We start from the raw sequence: 19,889 nt of genomic DNA on the forward strand, positions 1-19,889 counted from the left end.
AGTAGTCAATTTCTGGCTTTATCTGACTGGTTGCCCTGATACAGTCTTTTAAAAATTGGTAGCATAGGTAGGACTAGACTATTGTCTGACCGGATCCCCCCAGCTCCTGTGCATATCAACTGACTAGTGCAAGCTGAAACAGCAAGGTTGCAGGTGATTAGCTTGTTTTCAGATGCGATTTTTTTTTTTAAATCTCATCTCTGTTTCCTCTTCTTCCAGGAGAAATGGGTCCCATGAGGCAAGTGTGACCCTGGAGTGCGGACTGCCAGCCTGACGCCCAGTCAGGGAGGGAGACCATCATGGATGGCATAATTGAACAGAAGAGCATGCTGGTGCACAGTAAAATCAGCGATGCTGGCAAGAGGAATGGCTTAATTAACACAAGAAACTTCATGGCCGAGAGCAGAGATGGCCTGGTGTCCGTTTACCCAGCACCACAGTACCAGAGCTGTCGGGTAGTGGGTAGCACAGCTCCAGCCAGCCTGGATAGCAGCAGGAATGAGCCAGTCCAGCAACTGCTGGACCCCAACACACTTCAACAGTCTGTGGAGTCCCATTTCCGACCCAACATTATCCTCTACTCAGAGGGCGTGCTGCGTTCTTGGGGGGACAGCGTGGCTGCCGACTGTTGCGAGACTACCTTCATTGAGGACCGGTCACCCACCAAAGAGAGTCTGGAGTACCCTGATGGGAAGTTCATTGACCTCTCGGCTGATGACATCAAGATCCACACCCTCTCATACGATGTGGAGGAGGAGGAGGAATTCCAGGAGCTAGAGGTCAGAGGATGTGTTTATCATGAGCCTTTGGGAACGGGACATGGAGATTGGGTGGGGACTTATGAGTGCCTGGCAAAAGTTAGGGATTGCAATTAATGTGCAGAAATGCGGAGAAACTGAAGCACTATTAAATATTAATTGAAGATGAAGGGGAGAAAGACTAGTAGGAGCTTCAGCAGGGATGCTGGCAGAGGTGACCCAAGGGAATAGCTATGAGGATGGAGCTACTAGTGGACTAAAGTGTTGCCAGCACCAGAAGTCAGCTGGGGATTCCTTCTAATGGCTCCCACTTGGGAGAGAGGGGTCATTGGCAAAAGTGATCAAGGTGAGAGGACCTAGCACATGGTCCTAGTGCCACATGAAGCTGGAAAGTCATGTGTAGGGACAATTTGAGAAGAGTTTTTGCTGTCACAAACCGTTTCCTAAATTTGGCATTCCAGAGTTCCTACTAAGGGAACCTTGGTATAGCTAAACCTGCTGGAAGAAACAGTAGGAATGCTGGGCTAAAGGGTAGATGAGTTGAGTTGTTACAAGAGTCACTGCTTCAGTAGACTGGAGGGCAGGTAAGGGCATTTGGGTTACATGCTTTGAAACGTGTTATGTTGGGCATGGTATAACACAACACAGCAGCCAAGAAAACCAGAAGCATCAGGCCTGGAGGTGGAATGAGAACCAGAATTAACTGGTAGGAGATGGTTTTAATCAGAAAGGAAATTCAGAAAAGGGAAATGTTTTGTAGTGATTCTTATGAATGGAGCCTATGAAAACCAGCTGGGAGGGAGTCCAGAGAAGTCAAGTTGTAGGAGAGGCCATCAGAGGAGACCTTTATACCCTCTGGGGACACTTGTTAAGGGGAACAGGATGGGGTTGGCTCTGGCAATGCTGAAGTTTTTAGAAAGCTGCAAGAAGTACTTCGGCTTCCATTCACAAGCCTTTTTCACATGTCCATTCGTTTTCAAGGCCTGAGGGCATTGCTAAATGCAAAAGTATGAATGTCGCTTGACCTGCATGAAGTTCAGGAAACAAATACACAAAAAAGCAATTTTCACAAAATACAGGAGTTATGATGGTAGAGTACCAATCCTGCTCTGAGAGCATCAAAAGAGGGAAGAGATGAGACTCCAAGTATAATGTGGGGGGTCAGGAGTCATTACAGAAGAAGCACCCCCCGCATTACATCTTGAGAAGAACCAGAACAAAATGGCTTATGGGGAATGGTGGTGGGAGAACTCTGGTCCAAGGGGATATCATGAGCAGAAAAAACACAGAGGCATCCAACCTAGGACTGCAGGGGACCGTAACTGTTTACAATAGTTAAGACCTGTGGATCATGATGAAGCTGGGGAGACAGGACCATACCAGCCTTCTGAGAGAGGCTGGAATTTAGGCAAGATCACAAACCTAGATGCCTACAAAAGTAAGGACAGGTAACAACATCAAGAAAGAGCCCTATATTGAGGAGAGTGGCCTGAGACTTGAGAGTCCAGGCCCACTGTCAGCTATAGGAGTGCTGCTTGCTGTACCTCATAGACCACACTGCTAGGAACCCCAATGGGCATCATGGGTGGGGTAGTCCCTGAGGGTTCTCAGACAGGAGGGCTGGGGTCAAATTCGAGTTTTCAGAAGCTGCTATGGCTGCAGAGTGGAACAGAGTGGGGAGATAAAGGGGAGAGGTGAGGGGAATGGGGCTAAGACCAGACTGGATTTACAGAGTGTATTGAGACCTGTCCTAAGAGATGATGAGAGAATCAGGACAGTAGTAGAAGTGAAGAAGAAGTGAAGTTTGCCATTGTTCAGACACGATGGGAAAGAAAGTGTCAGGTCTGTCCTGTGCAGAGATGTCCCTAAGCTTCCAAATGGTCAAGCTGGCCATCAGAAGATTTTCAGCTTTGTTAGGAATATTTGGAAAATAATAAATAATACTAAAAATGTAAAAGAAATCTGTGAATGTTTCCATCATCACTTTGTCACTTGTGTGAGCTGCATTCCTCCCTCCTTCTCCTTATATCCATCAACTTAAAGTCCATATCCTTGAATAACTACATTCCACCAGGGTAGGTGAGGATGAACAGGTGAGTAACTCATCTTCTTAGTCCTTAGTTTACTTCCATTCTGAGACTTCATAGTGAACTACACTAAAAGGAATTGTATTCCTCTTTCTTTAAGACTAGCATGGGCTTCAGATTGAGCTTGCACATAAACACGGCCATTATTTAAGTACAAATAGTCATTTCATGATATGTCTCAAATCACATTTTTGGCAATCAATTATTGAGTCCATTTTTTGGCAACAATTTTCAGACAATGACCTCAACCACTAGATGTGGCCTTTGGAACTCTGCATAGGACCAGAACACACTTAGAGACAGTCTTTTAAATTAAATGCTAGGAGGTTGGTGGCTGGCACAACAGGCTTCCCTACCTGGTCAGTCCAAGACTTTGACAGGTAATACAGGTTTCTGGGGAAATGAGCTCTCCCACCCAGTCTGTTTCCCTGTCCTGGCAACAGTAGTGATAGCCCATCAGAAACAGTTAACTTTAATGACACAGCAGCTGGACTCTTTACTCATGATGTAGTACTCATGAGTAAATGATGTGGTACTTACTGTGTATTAACATGTTTATAATCACCTCTAATACAATAAGGTGGAACATGCTGGCATTTATATCTTAGCCAGAAAGGGCACACCCAATGACATTGGTGAAATAAGTTGTTTAAAAGTTGGATTTCCTCATCTGAGACTTTCTGGTTGGCAAACCCAGACCAAGAAAAGGCTCTTTGCACAGGCTCTGAGGGGAAAAAATCAAGACACAGTATGTCTCCTGTCACTCCTTCAGTGCTATTTAATACAGCCATGGAAATCCAAAGTGGTTGACTTGGTCCATGAGGAATTCTGTAAAAACAAGATATTTTCTCAGCAACGTTCTTATGGTGTAGCCATGGTAGTCTTTATTTAGGAAGAAAAACTAATGAGTAGCTAGAAGAGTCAGCGTGCATGCAGCCACTGTTGTAAAATTTACTGTTTTTCCATTGCATGAAATAATAAAGGGGCATGTATCAGTTAGCATTTGCTGCATAACAAATATCGTAAAGCCTAATGGCTTAATACATTTATTTAGGTCATGATTCTTGGGGTCAACAGCTGGAATTGGTGTCAGCCGGATGGTTCTTGCACTGCTAGTCTCACTCAGTTTCCCTCACTAGTCTGTAGGTAGCTGCAGCTCAGCTATGCAGCTGTACTAGAGACTGCTGTCTGGCCATTGACTGAGATGACAGAGGTGGCTGGACCACATGTCTCTAATCATCCAGCAGGTCACTCCACCACATAGCAGTTATGCTAGAGATCCCAGGAGCAGCAAGAGAGGGTGAGTCTCCGCATATGAGGCCTTTCTGAGTCTTTGCTCGTGTTATGCATGCCATTGTCTTATTGCCCAAAGGGAGGTGCATGGCTAAACCCAAAGTCATTGTGGGAGGGACTTTTTAGGATGACAATATGCGAACAAATTGGGTACCAATTATTGTAGTCTGTAGTCTACCACAGAGCAAAAACATTTGGCCTATTTGAGGTCTATTTTTTTTTTGTAAGATCATCTGATTGAACAGAGAGACAACAGCCATAGTTATTTTGTGACTTAAACAGAAAACACAGTAGATATTGATCTGAAGCCCTTCCCAGAAGACAGCACTACTTCAGAGAAAACAACAACAAAAAATAATTCAACTTCTTCACTCAATCTATAGCAAACTGATACTATTTCCTAAAAGCTGCAATTTTCAGAAAGCCATTGTGCTGACAAAGAGCAGGGGTCCTTGTCACTAGAGTTCCTGTGTACCAGACAACATGCCTCCTACCTTATCACGCTACCTAGAGAGGTTCATCCCGGACATTTATAATGAAGACATCCCTGATCTAGAGGGTTGCTCATTTGGTGCACATTTCTGCAAGAACATGTGGAGTTTTCAATTAACCCTCAAGGTTTTATTAGTATGAGTAGGTTGGGTAACTAATGCCAAGAATCTTTATGGAAAGGCCTCAGAAACTGAAATTTGTGCTGCTCTATCCAAGAGATGGTGAATTGCTGGGGCTCTGAATCAGATCAGGAGAACTCAGGGGGTCTCTGAGGGATCATGGGAGTACAGAGGTGGGTGCTCTGCATAGGGTGCCCATTGCACTCAGTGTGACCAGACAGGCCTCGCCAGGAGGGACCCTCTAGCCACTCTGGGTGCATGATTTGGGGCCTGGTGCTCCACAACCCAGGGCCGCCTCCCTGGTGTTTGTCTACTGCTTCACCAGTGTCCAGACCACTGTTAAAACTGCAGCTTTCAAGAACACGAACAGCAGGAAACCACTTCTTTTCACACAGAGAAACTCAAACAGAGATTTCAGGCCTGGGTAATAAAGCAGTTCTATGAAATGGAAAATTTGAGTTTAAAGCTATGAAATAAAGTAGGTGGAGTTCATGGCTAGAGAGGTCTAAGCTCCCTCCTGCTGTTAAAGATACTTATCCAATGTTTAAAGGCCAATCATTACCCTTATATTTGTAATGGTGCAACCCCTTCAGGATCCTAGAGCACATGGAATATCATCACTTAGAAACAGTGTCCAAGGTGGTCGGGGGAGCTGTTTCTTCACCATGGAAAGGAAACGGAAGTTAGGACCCACTGAAGGAGTATCAGTCTGTGCCAGGCCCTTCATGAACCCGCTGTCAGGTAACCCCCTGGCAGCACTGGGCAACAGGTGCTGGTCCTGTCTCACCTTGTGCACAAGGACACTGAAACTTGGGAGGTGTCCAAGGTCACACAGTTGGCTCTACTGACAGCTCTTGGAACTGAGACATGCTGACTTCAGACTCTTGCGGCCTAATGGTGATGCTGTCCTCCTATGTTGGCGGGGAGGTGGGGGGTGGAATACGTGTTACTGTAAACTGCTCTTTCAGAGGCCACAGGTTAAAGAACAAGAAGGCAGGGCTGGGGCAGTCACAGACCACTTCCTCATTGCAATGAGCCTGCAGCTGGGTCTTCCCAAGACCAGGAGTCTGCCCTCCTATTACAAATTTGAAGCCTGTCAGGAAAGACAGAATTTCACAACTGTGATATAACCCTGACATGTGCCCCTTTCATAAATGTGAGTAAAGAGGAGGGATTCAACAAACACTTGAAGAAAATTCAAAACCATGAATGAAACAACAACAATAGAAATGTTGACCCAGAGGAAACAAATAATTCAGAAAATAATTGACAATATTATAAAAAATATTTTTAGTCTCCCTTGAGAGATTTGGGGCAGGGGGATTTGGGGTTTGATTTTCTTTGTTTGCTTCATTGCACTGGCTAGAAACAGATAGGATGTTGAAGGAAAATGGTGAGCAGGAGGCATCCTTACCTTGCCCCTGATCTTAGGTAAGCACTCGGACTTTCCTGATGAAGGATAATGTTGTCCATGCTCTTAATCAGGAGTAGGAAATTCCCTTCCATCACAACTTTGAACAATTTGGTCTTTCTAAAATAAAAAATAGTCATTTAATTTTGACAAATGCTTTTTCTCTATTTAGATTATCATGTGTGGGTTTTTTCTTTTGACCTTTATTCTATTAATATGATCTCTTACATTAACTGATTTTCAAATATTAAAGTCTCCTTACTTTGGGGGATAAATCCCCCTTGATCATGATATATACTCCACTTTAAATATTGCTGGATTTGATTTACTAATAATTTGTTAAGAATTTTTATGTTTGTGTCCATGAGTGATATTAGTCTGTGGTTCTTTTCTTGTAATATCTCTTCCTAGCCTTGGTATCAGGGCCTTATAGAAAGAGTTAGTATCAGCCTTATAGAAAGAGTTAGAAAGGGTTCCCTTTTCTTTTGTCTGAAATATTCTGCATAGTATGGTTTTTGGTTTTGTTTTTAACATTTATTAGACATCATCAATGAAGACATCTGGTCTTGGCTGTTCTTTGTAGGACGAGTTTTGATTACAGATCTGATCTGATTTTTTATTGTTTTAAATCTATTGTATTAAAGAAAATCTTAAGATTTTCCTTTCTTCTTGACTCAAGTTTATTAATTTGTGTCATTCTAGGGATTTTTCCATTTTATCCAAAATGTTTCCTTTGGGTTAAAATTGTCTTTTTTTTTTAGTTTCTTTACATGAGGCTTAGTTACTGATTTGAGTTTTTTTTCCCTTCATAATATATATTTTTAAGCTATAACTTTCTCTCAATCACTGTCTTGATTACAAATTTTGATATGTTGTTTTCATTTTAAATATTTTTTATATTTTATATTTTAAATATTTTTAAATATTTTCTAATATCCATTGTGATTTCTTATTTTACTGAGTTATTTATAAAAGTATTGTTTGATTTTTCAAATATTCTTAAGTGTCCCAATGTTTTTTATTATTTATTCACTTTATTTCATGTGGTTGAAGAACATAGTTTGTATAATTTCTCTCTTAAATTTATTGAGATTTGATATGGGACCTAGCATATAATATGTTCTGGGAAATGTGCCATGTGCACTTGTGAGAGAATGTGTATTTTGTCATTGTGTAAAGTATTCTATAAATGTTTGTTAGGTCAAGTTAGCTGATGGTGCTGTTCATGTCTTTTGTCCTTGCTGTTTATCTGCCTAATTAATCCATTGATTTTGTCAGTGTGTGTTTTATATATTCTGGGGCTCCATTGGTATGTTCATGCACATTTATTATTTTTTAAAGAGTTATTAATTTATTTTAGAAAGGTAAAGAGAGAGACAGCAGGGGGAAAGGCAGAGGGAGAGAATCTTCAAGCAGATTCCCTGTTGAGTGCGGAGCCCAACATGGGACTGAATCTCATGATCCATGAGGTCACAACCTCAGCTGAAACCAAGAGTCAGGTGCTTAACTGACTGGTTCACCCAGGTGTCCCTCTTATTATTATTATATCTTGCTTAAATATTGACCATTTTAGTATCATAAAATGTTCCTCTTTACGTCTAATAATATTTCTTGTCTTCAGGTCTATTTTGTGTGATATTAATATAGCCACTCCCACTTCCTTATTATTACTATTTGCATGATACATCTTTTTCCATCTCTTTGCTTAGAATTTCTTTTTGTCTCAGAATTTAAAGTATATCTCTTATAGGAAGCATATAGTTTATCTTGTTTTCTTTCTTTTTTCTTTTTTTTTAATTGTCTTACAGCCTGTCATTTGATTGGACTATTTAGTCCATTTGCACGAAATGTAATTTTTATATGATTGGGTTTCTGTCTGCCATTTTGATTGTTGTTTTCTACTTTTTCCTTGGTTTTGTTGTTGTTTTCTTTTTACCTCTTCCTGACTTTTTAGTGTTTGGCACCATGTCAGCCAGGAATGTGAAGAGAGCTTACTAAAACCCCTCTGTGGTTCTCTCATTTCCAGGAGTTCTCTGTTAAATTTCTGGGTTGTCCTCCAATCTGCCATTTGACCCAACCAGGACTATAGCCATAGGTTGGGAGAGCTTTAGGGTTTTCTCGTTCATAGCTGGGAATGGATTTTCCACTCTATTTCCAATCAGTTAAGCCCCTCCAGTTAGTTCCCATGGCTAGCCTCACCCCCAGAGAAATACTGCATGGGCCAAGCATGGGGGCCAGGCATAGACCCCCATTGTATTTACTCAAATTTCAGCAGCGGGTGGTAAGTAAATACTTCTCAAATACTATTGGTCTTTGGTCAATGTTGAGAACCTTTATAAGGCTGTATTGACAATTTTTTTCTAGTTGTTTCTGGAAGATAACATATGCCTACCTCCTGAGATTGCCATCATACAAGAAGCCTTGCTAGGATATTGCCTGAAGTATTAGACATGCATTTTCCAGCATCACTAGATTCAGACAAAGAATATGTTCAGATGTCCGCAGATGGCTTGCAGTTAGGTTAAGAATTTTAATCAAATTAATTATCTCTTAATAATATGACATATATTTGCTTATAGCATTAGAAAATTAAATTATCATTTTCCTCCGTTGGGACAGTCTGCAATTAAATATATTTAGATATCCCAGTTTATTTTGGATCCACCTGTGGATCCAAAATGAAAGAATAGTTTTATCTTCTTAGGGTCATAACTCATTTGTGTTGCCCAAACTGCAGCAACCACCTTATTTTTTCAAAGGGCACTGTATGAGTATGTTTGACTCATCTAGAAATTAAATATACTTTTATGAAATATTTTCCACTAATGAGGGCATTCTAAATACCACTTCCAAAAGAAAAAAAGTTCAAAATTATTTTGTGAAATATAAATGTGATTAGCATAAGAGTATGCCATTTATTGTTTTAATCTTTTGTATCAAGGGTAATTCATTTGAATGTGGAATTCAAGACACGTTTCTTAAAAAATAGAAATCAATCTCTTATGTTCTCCTCTAACTTAGTCTCATCTTATATATCAATAAAAGGCAGTGGAGTGTGTAATTATAGCCATTAGATGGGAAGAGAATCTCCCAAGATAATAAATCCATCTGTCGTAATACAAGCTGATCATTTTTCATATTCCTCTGAAATACTTTTCAATATATAAAAGGGTGGGAGCATCAAATCAAATTTATATGTCAAATAAATAAAAGCCTTTTTTTTTTTTAATTTTTCAAATTTGTGCTGACCAGATTTCTTGACTGGGACTTCTGAGCCACTAGTCACAATTGTGGGTGAGGAGGGGCTTGTCATATCTACAGCTGCCTTAACGAAGGGAACTAGTGCCAGAGAATTGGAATCTTCTGTCATTGCAAGACTGTACTTCTTGTAATGAAATCAGCTTTGATATATTTACATGTAGCTGTGAGCTAAATGCTTTCTAACATGGGTAAATGCAGTCCGAATACCAGTGAAGAGAAGACTCAGGCTTCTGATGAATTTCCGTCATACTCCATTTTGAGCAAATACCAGCAAAATGTTTATTCTAAACCCAATTGTATTTTAATAAAGTTTCCCCAAGCTTAGCTGAAGGGCCACTTATCTCTGGTAACATTCATTTGAATGAAAGCCAGTCCAGACAGGATCCTTTAGAGATCCAAGTAATGTAAATTTGCACAATCGTTTATGAAAACATTTCGTGTCCAGGCCACCACTAACCTCAACATTCTGGTGACTCTCTAATAAGTATGTAAGGCAGACTTCCTTGGTGATTAGACTTGAGACGTTGGTGGTACCATGTAACCCTGACCAATGCTGATAAAAACATCATCTCCTTCTTACCGTATCATAATACCATAAGAAAAAGAAAGTAACGACAGGTATTGAAGTTTGTTAGAGAGATGTATCCTTTGTATTCAAAGTGTCGGTTGATGAGAATGTGCTGGGAGGCAGGGTCCTTACATCCAGCACAGCTCAGCATCCATGAATCATGCTACCGGGAAGCAGTGACAGATACAGCACTAAAATCTGATGTGAGCCCAGCTTTTATTTGAACCAATATTTTTTTACTTTTCTTCACCAGCAAATCATTCCAGTTCTTCTTAAAAATAGAAAGAAAAAAAATCACACAAGTGAAACAGGTGGTCTGGAATGCATCACCAACTAACATGGTAGGTCTCCTGCCACGCAGTGTGCTGGGATTTTTTTCAGTGAAATTTCCATGACAAGAGGCATTTTGTGGGATCAAGGAGCTGTTTCTATTCAATCATCACAAGGGTGAGACAGACTCTGTCCTCACGGAGGAAGAACAAGCACAGCCATCTTCAGTGGAACCAATTACTGTGGTGCACGTGGCCTGTGTTTTATGCACGTGGAGGAGCTGGAGAGGGAAGGAGGTAAGAGGGAGGCCTTCAGTGTGGAAAGTATGCCGAGTGATTCTTGCCAGGCTCATCTTTCTCATTTGTGAGTGGACGGAAGCAGACTGCTGCCACCGTGGCTGTCCTGAAATTTGGAGCTGGCTAAAGATCTCAGAAGAAAAGCTGTTTTTCCTAGGTGATAAAAATCACATGGTTGACCCAGAACCTGTCACCAGAGAAATGCTAGATTATGGGAGGATAAATAGCTTCTATCCAGTTAATAGGAAATGCATGTACAAAATAAGATATATATACTGTTGTACAGTGATGTTAATTGAAAATGTCCCCTCCATAAGGTTAATCCGAGTCTTCAGTAATTTTCACATGGAGCCTCAAAAGTACCCGTGAGCAAAATGTAAGCCAGCCTACAGTGGACAGTGGTGTCATATGTCCAAGGACAAGTCACTAGAATTTCATGCTTGGGAAGTTGAGAACTACCAGGGGAAATGGTAGAAGTCTGTGTCATCATAAGACAAATCGAATATGTGGAGTCAGGGAACAGTCCTCACAGTTAGAAGAAATATATTTAGAAACAGAATACATTGCTTGGAATCTTATAACCTTAAATAAGATATTACCCATTGAGTCTAGACTGTGAGATACAGATTCAAGAATGAGTTAGTAGAGATGGAGGCTTGCTGGTGGAGGGGACAGGGCAGGGGTGGGTGGGTCATCTGTAAACTGAAGTTGGATCCCAGAGAATGGCCTTCTTTCTAGCAATCTGTCCATGTTGTGTTGGCTGGGTGCAATCTGGGTGTGTTTCAATACAGTAGATTGCAGGGACTTTTACTCTGATACTTCTGCTAGAAAATAGAGGGAAAATCAAGCCTTTGGATAGGTTCATCAGTCACTGAGGCTCCCCTTCTAGGACTTTTGCTTTTATCTCTTCTAAACTATAGTTAGGTAGCAGATAACCCAGAGTTCAATAAAACACAGACTTTCTGTGGGCCTTTAGGAAGGCCATGAGTTATGCTCCTCCCCCAAGGCCTCCAAACCCCTGCTTCTTCCCCACCACCTGCAGCCTCAGGGCAGCCTTCAGTCTTTCGACCTTGACCATGGGGTTTCTGCAGCCATTCCTGATGCCTGGAATGTTCCTTCCCTTGCCCTTCACTAGCCTGTCTTCTTCTCAGCACCCATGTTGCAGTTTCAGTTCTTTATCTGTTTCCCTACTGTTTTATTTTCTGTCTTCTTTGCCACAGCTGTCTGAGGTTGAGTTGGCCAGAAGCAGACAGCAATGTGAGGATTCATGAGCAAGCGATTGACTAAGGAACTGCTCTCGGGGAAGACAAGCCAGTCCACTGGGAGAGGCAGCCTAGGAGGGGAGTTTCAGGCTACGTGTCACTGAGGGGGTCCCAGCCTGGCCCTGGGAGTCCTCAGTATGGTCAGATACTGGTGGTCTAAGGACCACTTCTCCCACAGGTGCTGTCAGTGAGTGGTTTGCAACCTCCAGAGTGAGGAGCAGAAGCATAAACTCCCACTTATGTCTCCAGGGCTTAACCCCAGCTCCATAGGGTAAGCACATAATTAGGATTTGTGCTCATTACTTTATTAATGAAAAAAATGAATCTACAAGAGGGAGGGAAATTCCAACATCAATTTCCTAAGATTGTTTTTAATAGTAATGAAGCCAAACTATGTGAACACCCAAGCTCCTTGAAGAGTTTTCTTGGCAAGAATTTTATATAACCTTGAATTTGTTTGATACACTTTTTATAAAGTCACCTGTATCAAGTGCAAGAAACTGAAATAGGATGGGCGTCCTCCTGGCACACGGTGAGCTGCGCTGTAGTAGCATCAGCATATCTCCTGTCTTGGGACTGCTGGTTAGCGGCGCCAGTCAAACGGCTCCTGAGAAATGTTCAGTCCTGTGTTGCAACACAAGAGCAGATTGTGTTTTTCAGAAACCACAAAAACAAAGACAGGCTCCAAATAAGGAATAAGGGGGAAACTTGACATGAAGAATGTTATAAATGACACACCGTTGGTGTCTCATTTAAAAAAAAAAAAAATCCCACATTGGTTTTGCCTGGATAGCTCTCACTCTGTGGGCTGTAGAGTAGGGAGAAGCCACAGAAAAGCTGGAGCAACCAAAAGGCATTGGGGGTCCAGACAACACCCACCTTCTTCCCATGCCTGCCCTCAGTCCAGAGCCCTACTCTCCACTGGCATCCATGTCCTCCCTAGCTTTTAAACCCAGTGATTCAGAGGTCACACCCCAAACCAATTAAAATCACAATCTCTGGGGTCAATATTCTTCATAAAGGCTATAAGTGGCTCTAATTTAAGTCCCAGAAGTGCGACACCACATTTGTATGTTTGTATATGCCACGATCTTCACCAGAACAGCTGTTCTTAGACATCTTATCCCATGAACTGTGGGCCTGTTCCGAGTAGATATGGAGGCAGGCAGCAACCCTGGCACAGATTCCTTAAAACGGGTTCCACGGAACACTCACCTGGAAAAACAGAAAGGGTTTGACAACCCTTAGACACTCCTGATATTCCTGCAAAGCGACAGCCCTGCAAGTCCTATCAGCCAGTTTTGGCTGTGTCAGAATTCACATGGCTGCCTTTAATTTAGTGATTCTTGGGTTAATTTGACCCTGAGCCGTTTGGTTTTCAAAACACCATTGATTCTGGCCTCCTGAACCGGTGTGCCACAGCACACCCTGGCCTAGCTGTTCCTCAGCCAATTGGCACCATGCCAGGTGAGCTATGTGACAGCAAAGTGCCTGTGACAGTCGTTCCAGGCCCTGTCATGAGGACCTGCATCACGGTGCAGGATTAAGTCATCGCAGACAAGCTCCAGAAGGCCACTGTCACCTGGAGACACTCCCTCTTGAAACAAAATGAAGCTCATGGTGCCTGAGGGTTCTGGAGGATGGACTCTGAACTGTGAGCAGAAAACAAGGGGAGAGACTATTAGTTTATTGTACTATTGCTGCTGCTTGCTTGCCAAAGTGGAGGCTGGACAAAAAGCCAAGTAGCTCAGGGCAGAAAGCTGGGGAGTGTCCCAGCTAAGAGACTCCTTGGTGCTCCACTCTGGAGAGAAGCTCCCAGGGAAGGAGCGATCCCTGATGACTAAATGTCCACACGCTTCTTCTGAATCTCATCCAGTACCAAGATGCCCTTCCACGGACGAATGGATAAGGAAGATGTGGTCCATATACACTATGGAGTATTATGCCTCCATCAGAAAGGATGAATACCCAACTTTTGTAGCAACATGGACGGGACTGGAAGAGATTATGCTGAGTGAAACAAGTCAAGCAGAGAGAGTCAATTATCATATGGTTTCACTTATTTGTGGAGCATAACAAATAACATGGAGGACAAGGGGAGATGGCGAGGAGAAGGGAATTGAGGGAAATTGGAAGGGGAGTTGAACCATGAGAGACTATGGACTCTGAAAAACAACCTGAGGGTTTTGAAGGGTTGGGGGGTGGGAGGTTGGGGGAACCAGGTGGTGGGTATTAGGGAGGGCACATATTGCATGGAGCACTGGGTGTGGTGCAAAAACAATGAATACTGTTACGCTGAAAAGAAATTTAAAAAAAAACACTTCTGATGATAAATCAAAGTGACACATAAGCTACTTATTATCAGATACCATTCCATTAATTAATTAACCAATAATTATTTTTATTCCTTCAAACTCCTGAGCCCAGCATACTCAAGTATATTTCAATAAATATCTTTTGACTTTTTTTCTGGAAAGATTATCCATCATTAATGGAATCCCCCTCCCCAAATGGGAGAGAAAGAAATAAAAGAAAGAGTTCCTCTGGGAAAAAAAAAAAAAAATCTCATCCAGCGTGAGTGTGCTAAAGAATCACTTCCTGAAGGTGAAGGTGGGGACTGAGAATCTGGATTTCTAACATCTCCAAATTTGTGATGCTGCTGCTACCCCTGGACCACTCAGCAGCAAGGACAGAGAGCTTCCCTGACCAGTGGTCCAGATGGCTTCTCCTAATCCACTTATGGTTGGAGAACGTTCAAGATCAACCTTTGCTGGAAATATTTTCCATCTTCAGAGGTAGACCTACCCCTTACAGATGCTTCTGGAAGCCCAGGGATCCCTTTCTGTCTTCTTCTAAGATGGCCCCTCACACCCTTTGCTGTCCCCACCAAGACTGCCAGGGCCTGGACAGAACACCCACCCCACACACCCAGTATCTCTACTCTTCATCTTAGGACACTCTTCTACTCTTCTGCTCATCTAGATCACTCTGGACCCCTCTTGAAGTGAACCAAGAAATAGATAATCCAGAAGTGATCTGACCTGCATGAAGCTGACAGGAGCCTCCTGCCTCTCCTTCTGGTTACTTCCCTCCTTGGAACTCCTCCCCACTCTGTGGTTTGTGAGCCCCGCCACAGCCTTGTACCCATCTGGGTCGGATCTACCTCCCTCACGGCTGACCTCTGCCTCCCACTGCTGCTCTTTCCACAACAAGGATGGGCCCTTCACATGGTTTGACACTCTGCCTCCGTGTTGAGGTATTGGCTATAACTGAGGCTCGGATCCATATCTCTTCCGCATGCTTCTTAAAATGCCAGCCACTGGTCCAGTTCTATAGAAGAAGTAGAGATGGCTCCTGGAGGTTCAGGTTTTATCTTTGCTTTGGGCAGTGACCTGGAGGAGATAAATGTGCTCATAAAAGGGACTTACACAGCTCTCTGCTTTGCTAGCAGATTGGGCCATATTATCCCAGCTGGAATTGTCCCTTGTAACAGCCCCATCTGTCTGTTGTTAGCGTGCACTGGGGAGGAGGTATGAATATCAACCTCCTAGAACTCGATGCCCTTGGGAAGCTGTCTTCCGACCTATTTGGATGCCCTTCTCATAGCACCTGGCATCACCCTGGCTGGCAGGACTTCAGTATTCAGAAGTCCCACAATAAAGTGACAGGAATGTGAAGGGAGTTTTGGAAGAGCCACCTGCCAAACAAATGAGAGGCCCATATCATCCCAGTCACCTTTATGGATCTGGAAGCAGCAGAGAGGATTTTCAGAATAGGATAAAATTAACAATTCCTTTATTAGGGAGCCTGGGTGGCTCATTCAGTTAAGTATCTGGCTCTTGGTTTTGGCTCAGGTCCTCATCTCAGGCTCTGCACTCAGCAGGGAGTCTGCTTAAGACTGTCTCTCCCTTTCTCTCTGCCCCTCCCTCCCCTTCTTGTTCTATCTGTCTCTAAAATAAATAAATCTTTTTTTCTAATTGCTGTATTTCCATAAACTCTCATAATGTGCTATCAGTAGGGGAAGGGTAGTCATAGTATTTGTTGTATCAGTAAGGGCTAGTCTCCAGGCTGGGGATGAAACAAGATGGTACCACTTTTTTTTTGTTATCCTCTTTCAGAATATTCACTGCAGCTTAAACTGATTCATCTGAACAAATGGTGTGATCCTGGGCCCGCTGGTCAAACTTCTTAGAAAAGTCAGGATTCAGGGTTCCTGGGTGGCTCAGTCAGATAAGCATCTGCCTTTGGCTCAGGTCATGATCCCAGGATCCTGGGATCGAGTCCCCAATTAGGCACCCTGCTCAGCAGGGAGCCTGCTTCTCCCTCTGCCTATGCACGCTCGCTCCCTCTCTATCTCTCTCTCTCTCTGTCAAATAAATAAATAAAATATTTAATAGAGAAAAAGAAGTGTCAGGAGTCACCAAGTCCACTACTTGATAAACTGGAGTTCTCTGAGACAGTATAAGTACATCACTCATTGTAAAGGCCCAAGAAGCTGTGGCAGGGGCAAGGGGTGCTGCACAGCTGGGTTAATGCCTCCTAGCTCATCACAAAATCTACTTATAGAAACTGTCTCATCCCAGTCAGGAGACAGAAAGTGTGCATGCCCTTCGAGAGCTAACCTGTTGAAAGAGAAATAGGCCCTTTATAATATCAGAAATATAAATTCTGGAATGTCTGCAAACTGACAGTTATTCTCATTCCTTACCCTTAACTTGCTAAGGATATTTATGTTTGAACCATATGAGGAGAGTTTCTATATGGAGCAAATAAAAGGCAAGAAGAAATAATTCAATACTCAGGTAGTATATGGAAGGAAGAGTGACTCAGGTCCTGCATGCTTCCATCCCTAGTGTTTTCCTAGCTTGATCAGGAAGATGTGGTACCCCTACTTTACAGATCATGAACTTGAGAGTCCAGACAGTGGTTTTCCATCTTGGCTGCATATTAGAATCACATATAAAACTTACAATCACATATAAAATACTTACAAATTCCTGATGCTTAAAGCATCAGAAGACCCAAGCATCAGGAATCTTGAAGCACCTAAGTGAACCCCCAAGGACAACCAGACCTCAGGACATTGGTGACTGGCCCAAGGTCACACAGCTAGGAGAGACAGACCAAACTTGAGCTCTAAATCCTTTACTTTTTTCTATTCTACCATAATAACTAACTGGTATCTTTGAGTCATATTGATTAAATTATCTAAATCAAAAGCTTTCTAGAAAATCAATTTTTGTCAATTTTACTTTGGAAAACAAATACCAAACCTCAGTTGGTGACATGCATGTTGCATGTGTTTAGGGAGAGTGTGCTGATGTCTTCAGCTTACTTTGAAATGCATCCAAGCAAAGGTTAGATGAAGTGATGGATGGATAGAAGAATGAACAAATTGGTAACTGTATCATAAAGTCAGTAGAATAATGATAACAATAGTAGAATCTGAGTGAAGGATGTGTGGATTCTCTATATATTTATTTCCACTGCCATGCACATTTTATCCGTTGGAGTGCATGTTGATGCAAGGAATAAGAAAGCTGTTGTCTCTGTACCATTTATTCAGTAATCCACTCTTAACCTTCTGTTTCACAATTATCATATACAAATCCCAGGGTCATATTTTATTTCTGGAGTTTGTGTTGACAGGCCAATGTGTCTTTGTGGTTGAGTTAATTTACTGCACAAATGGTGGCAACTTTTCTCTGAAAAAGAAATGGGCTGTCACATTCACATTTAAATGTGAAGTGTGTAAGTCTAGAGGAAAACATAGGAAATCTCTGTAACCTAGAGTTAGGTGAAGAGTTTTTAGATGTGAAATTAGAAGCACAATCCCTAAGGGAAAGGATAGATAAATTTGACTTCATCAAAATTAGAAATTTACTCTGAAAAAAGATGCTTTATGTAATGAACAGACAAGCTGAGGACTGCAAGAAAAATATTTGCAAATCACATGTCTGACATAGAATGTGTATCCAGAGTATATTTTAAAACTCTCTAAGCTCAAAAATAGGAAATTAAACAAACTAACTTCTAAAAGGGTAAAAGAGGGCGTCTGGGTGGCTCAGTCGGTTATGCAGCTGCCTTTGGCTCCTGTCATGATCCCAGGGGCCTGGGATCAAGTCCCACATTGGGCTCCCTGCTCAGCAGAGAGCTTGCTTCTCCATCTCCAGCTCTGCTTGCCACTCTGCCTACTGGTATTCTCTATCTCTGTCATAAAATCTTTTAATAATCTGTCAATAAAATCTTTTAAAAAATAAAAAAATAAATAAAAGGGCAAACGGTTTGAACAGTCACTTCATCAAGTAGGGGTATGCAGATAGCAGGTAAGCAGAAAAAAAACATTCGGCATCATTAGCCATCGGGGACACACAGACTCAAACCATGATGAGATGCAAGGCACCCCTGTTAGAATGGCTGACATGCAAGACATAGACACTTCATGTGCTGGGAAGGATGAAGCCACGAACTCTCATTCATCGCTGGTAGGAATGCAGAAGGCTACAGCCATGCTGGAAAAGTTTGGTGCAACAATCCTACTCCTGGGTATTTGCTTTAAAGAAATGAAAACTTATGTCTGCACAGAAACCTGTATGTGTACATCATAGCATTTATTTGTAATAACCAAAACCTAGAAACTAACAACCTCCAGCCGGTGAAAGGACGGGCTTCATTCATGGATTGTGGCACTTCCTTATCATGCCGTATCACTCGGGAATAAAAGGAATGCGTTACTGATTCACACGGGTATTGTGCTGAGCGGAGGCCAGTCTCTAATGGGGGTGCACTGTCCGATTCCATTGCTCTGACATTCTCCAGAGGACAAAAGTGTAGCAACAGGCAGCAGCTCTGTGGTTTACAAGGGTTCAGGTTGGGGGAAGGAAGGTAACTATAAAAAGGCAGCAATAACAAGGAGCTCTTTGGAGGTGATGGGACCTTCCTTATATCCTGATTGCTGTAGTAGTTACATAATCTACACAGCAACAAACCCATAGGCCTATAGATAACCAACAAACAAACAAAAAAGGGCCAGGCCAAGCTGTGAGATCCGATTAGGTCTCTGGTTTCGCTTTGTTCCCGTGTCAATGTCCTGGTTTTGGTCATGTGCTGCGGTTATGTAAGAGGCACTGTAGGGTATGTGGGAACTCTCTGTTCTATCTTTGCAATTTCTACAGGAACTCTATTCTATTTCTGAAACTTTTATGTGAGTCTAAAATTGTTTCAATTGCACACACACTGAAATAGTTTATACGTGCATATACACATATATACACGTATACATATTGTATGAGGTCATTGCTAATGAATTTTAACATTCTTTCTATAGGTTTCAAAAACTAAAAATACAACTTAGATACAACTTAGATTCCTTTCAGTAAAGCAGAATATTTTAGAACAATAAGAAAATGGGGAAATTAATGATTTTTTTAAATGGCTGATATCTGATTATCTAAAACACCCCTGTCTGTCAGTCCCTTGATATGTAGTCAGAAGTTTGCTATAATTGGATTTTGCACAGAAGCAACCTTTGGTTTAGAAAATATTCTTTTTTTAAGGTTTTATTTATTTATTTGACAGACAGTGATCACAGGTAGGCAGAGAGGCAGACAGGGGCGGGGGGAAGCAGGCTCCCTGCTGAGCAGAGAGTCCAATGCGGGGCTCAATCCCAGGACCCTGGGATCATGACCTGAGCCAAAGGCAGGGGCTTTAACCCACTGAGCCACCCAAGAGCCCCTGTTTAGAAAATATTCTAATTCTTACAAACTAGGGAGCCCACGTGGGCCAACAGATACTTCCAGATATATGTGGTTGTGGTCCATGGGCCCTCAGTGAGCTGAGACCAAGCAGGTGGCTTCTGTAACCATGTAAATACAAGATTCTCCCTGATCCCATGTTTCAGGAAGTTGTATTGTAGGGTTGGAAGATGTGAATTCAGGGGTCTCACAGCACATAGGGGTTTGTGATTGGCCAATGCCTGAAACTCTGAGAGGACAGAAGAGACATTGAACAAGTCAGCTGGGAGATCCACATTCTACACATTCTGGAACAAGACAGGCATGCCTCTCTCTCAA

General features: G+C 42.2%; 1 protein-coding gene across 1 annotated transcript in view; it reads left to right on the plus strand.

Annotated features, from left to right (window-relative positions):
• The first annotated feature begins 218 nt into the window (after positions 1 to 218).
• LOC111141918 (synapse differentiation inducing 1) overlaps positions 219 to 19,889 on the plus strand; it is a 101,733-nt gene continuing 82,062 nt past the window's right edge. Inside the window, exon 1 of the mRNA XM_022494762.1 lies at positions 219 to 779. Coding sequence (XP_022350470.1) covers positions 300 to 779 — 480 coding nt within the window. The 5' untranslated portion in view covers positions 219 to 299. The remainder of the gene's footprint in view (positions 780 to 19,889) is intronic.

Source organism: Enhydra lutris, unplaced genomic scaffold (assembly GCF_002288905.1).
Source record: "Enhydra lutris kenyoni isolate GAN:26980312 unplaced genomic scaffold, ASM228890v2 scaffoldscaffold6, whole genome shotgun sequence".
NCBI lineage: Eukaryota > Metazoa > Chordata > Mammalia > Carnivora > Mustelidae > Enhydra > Enhydra lutris.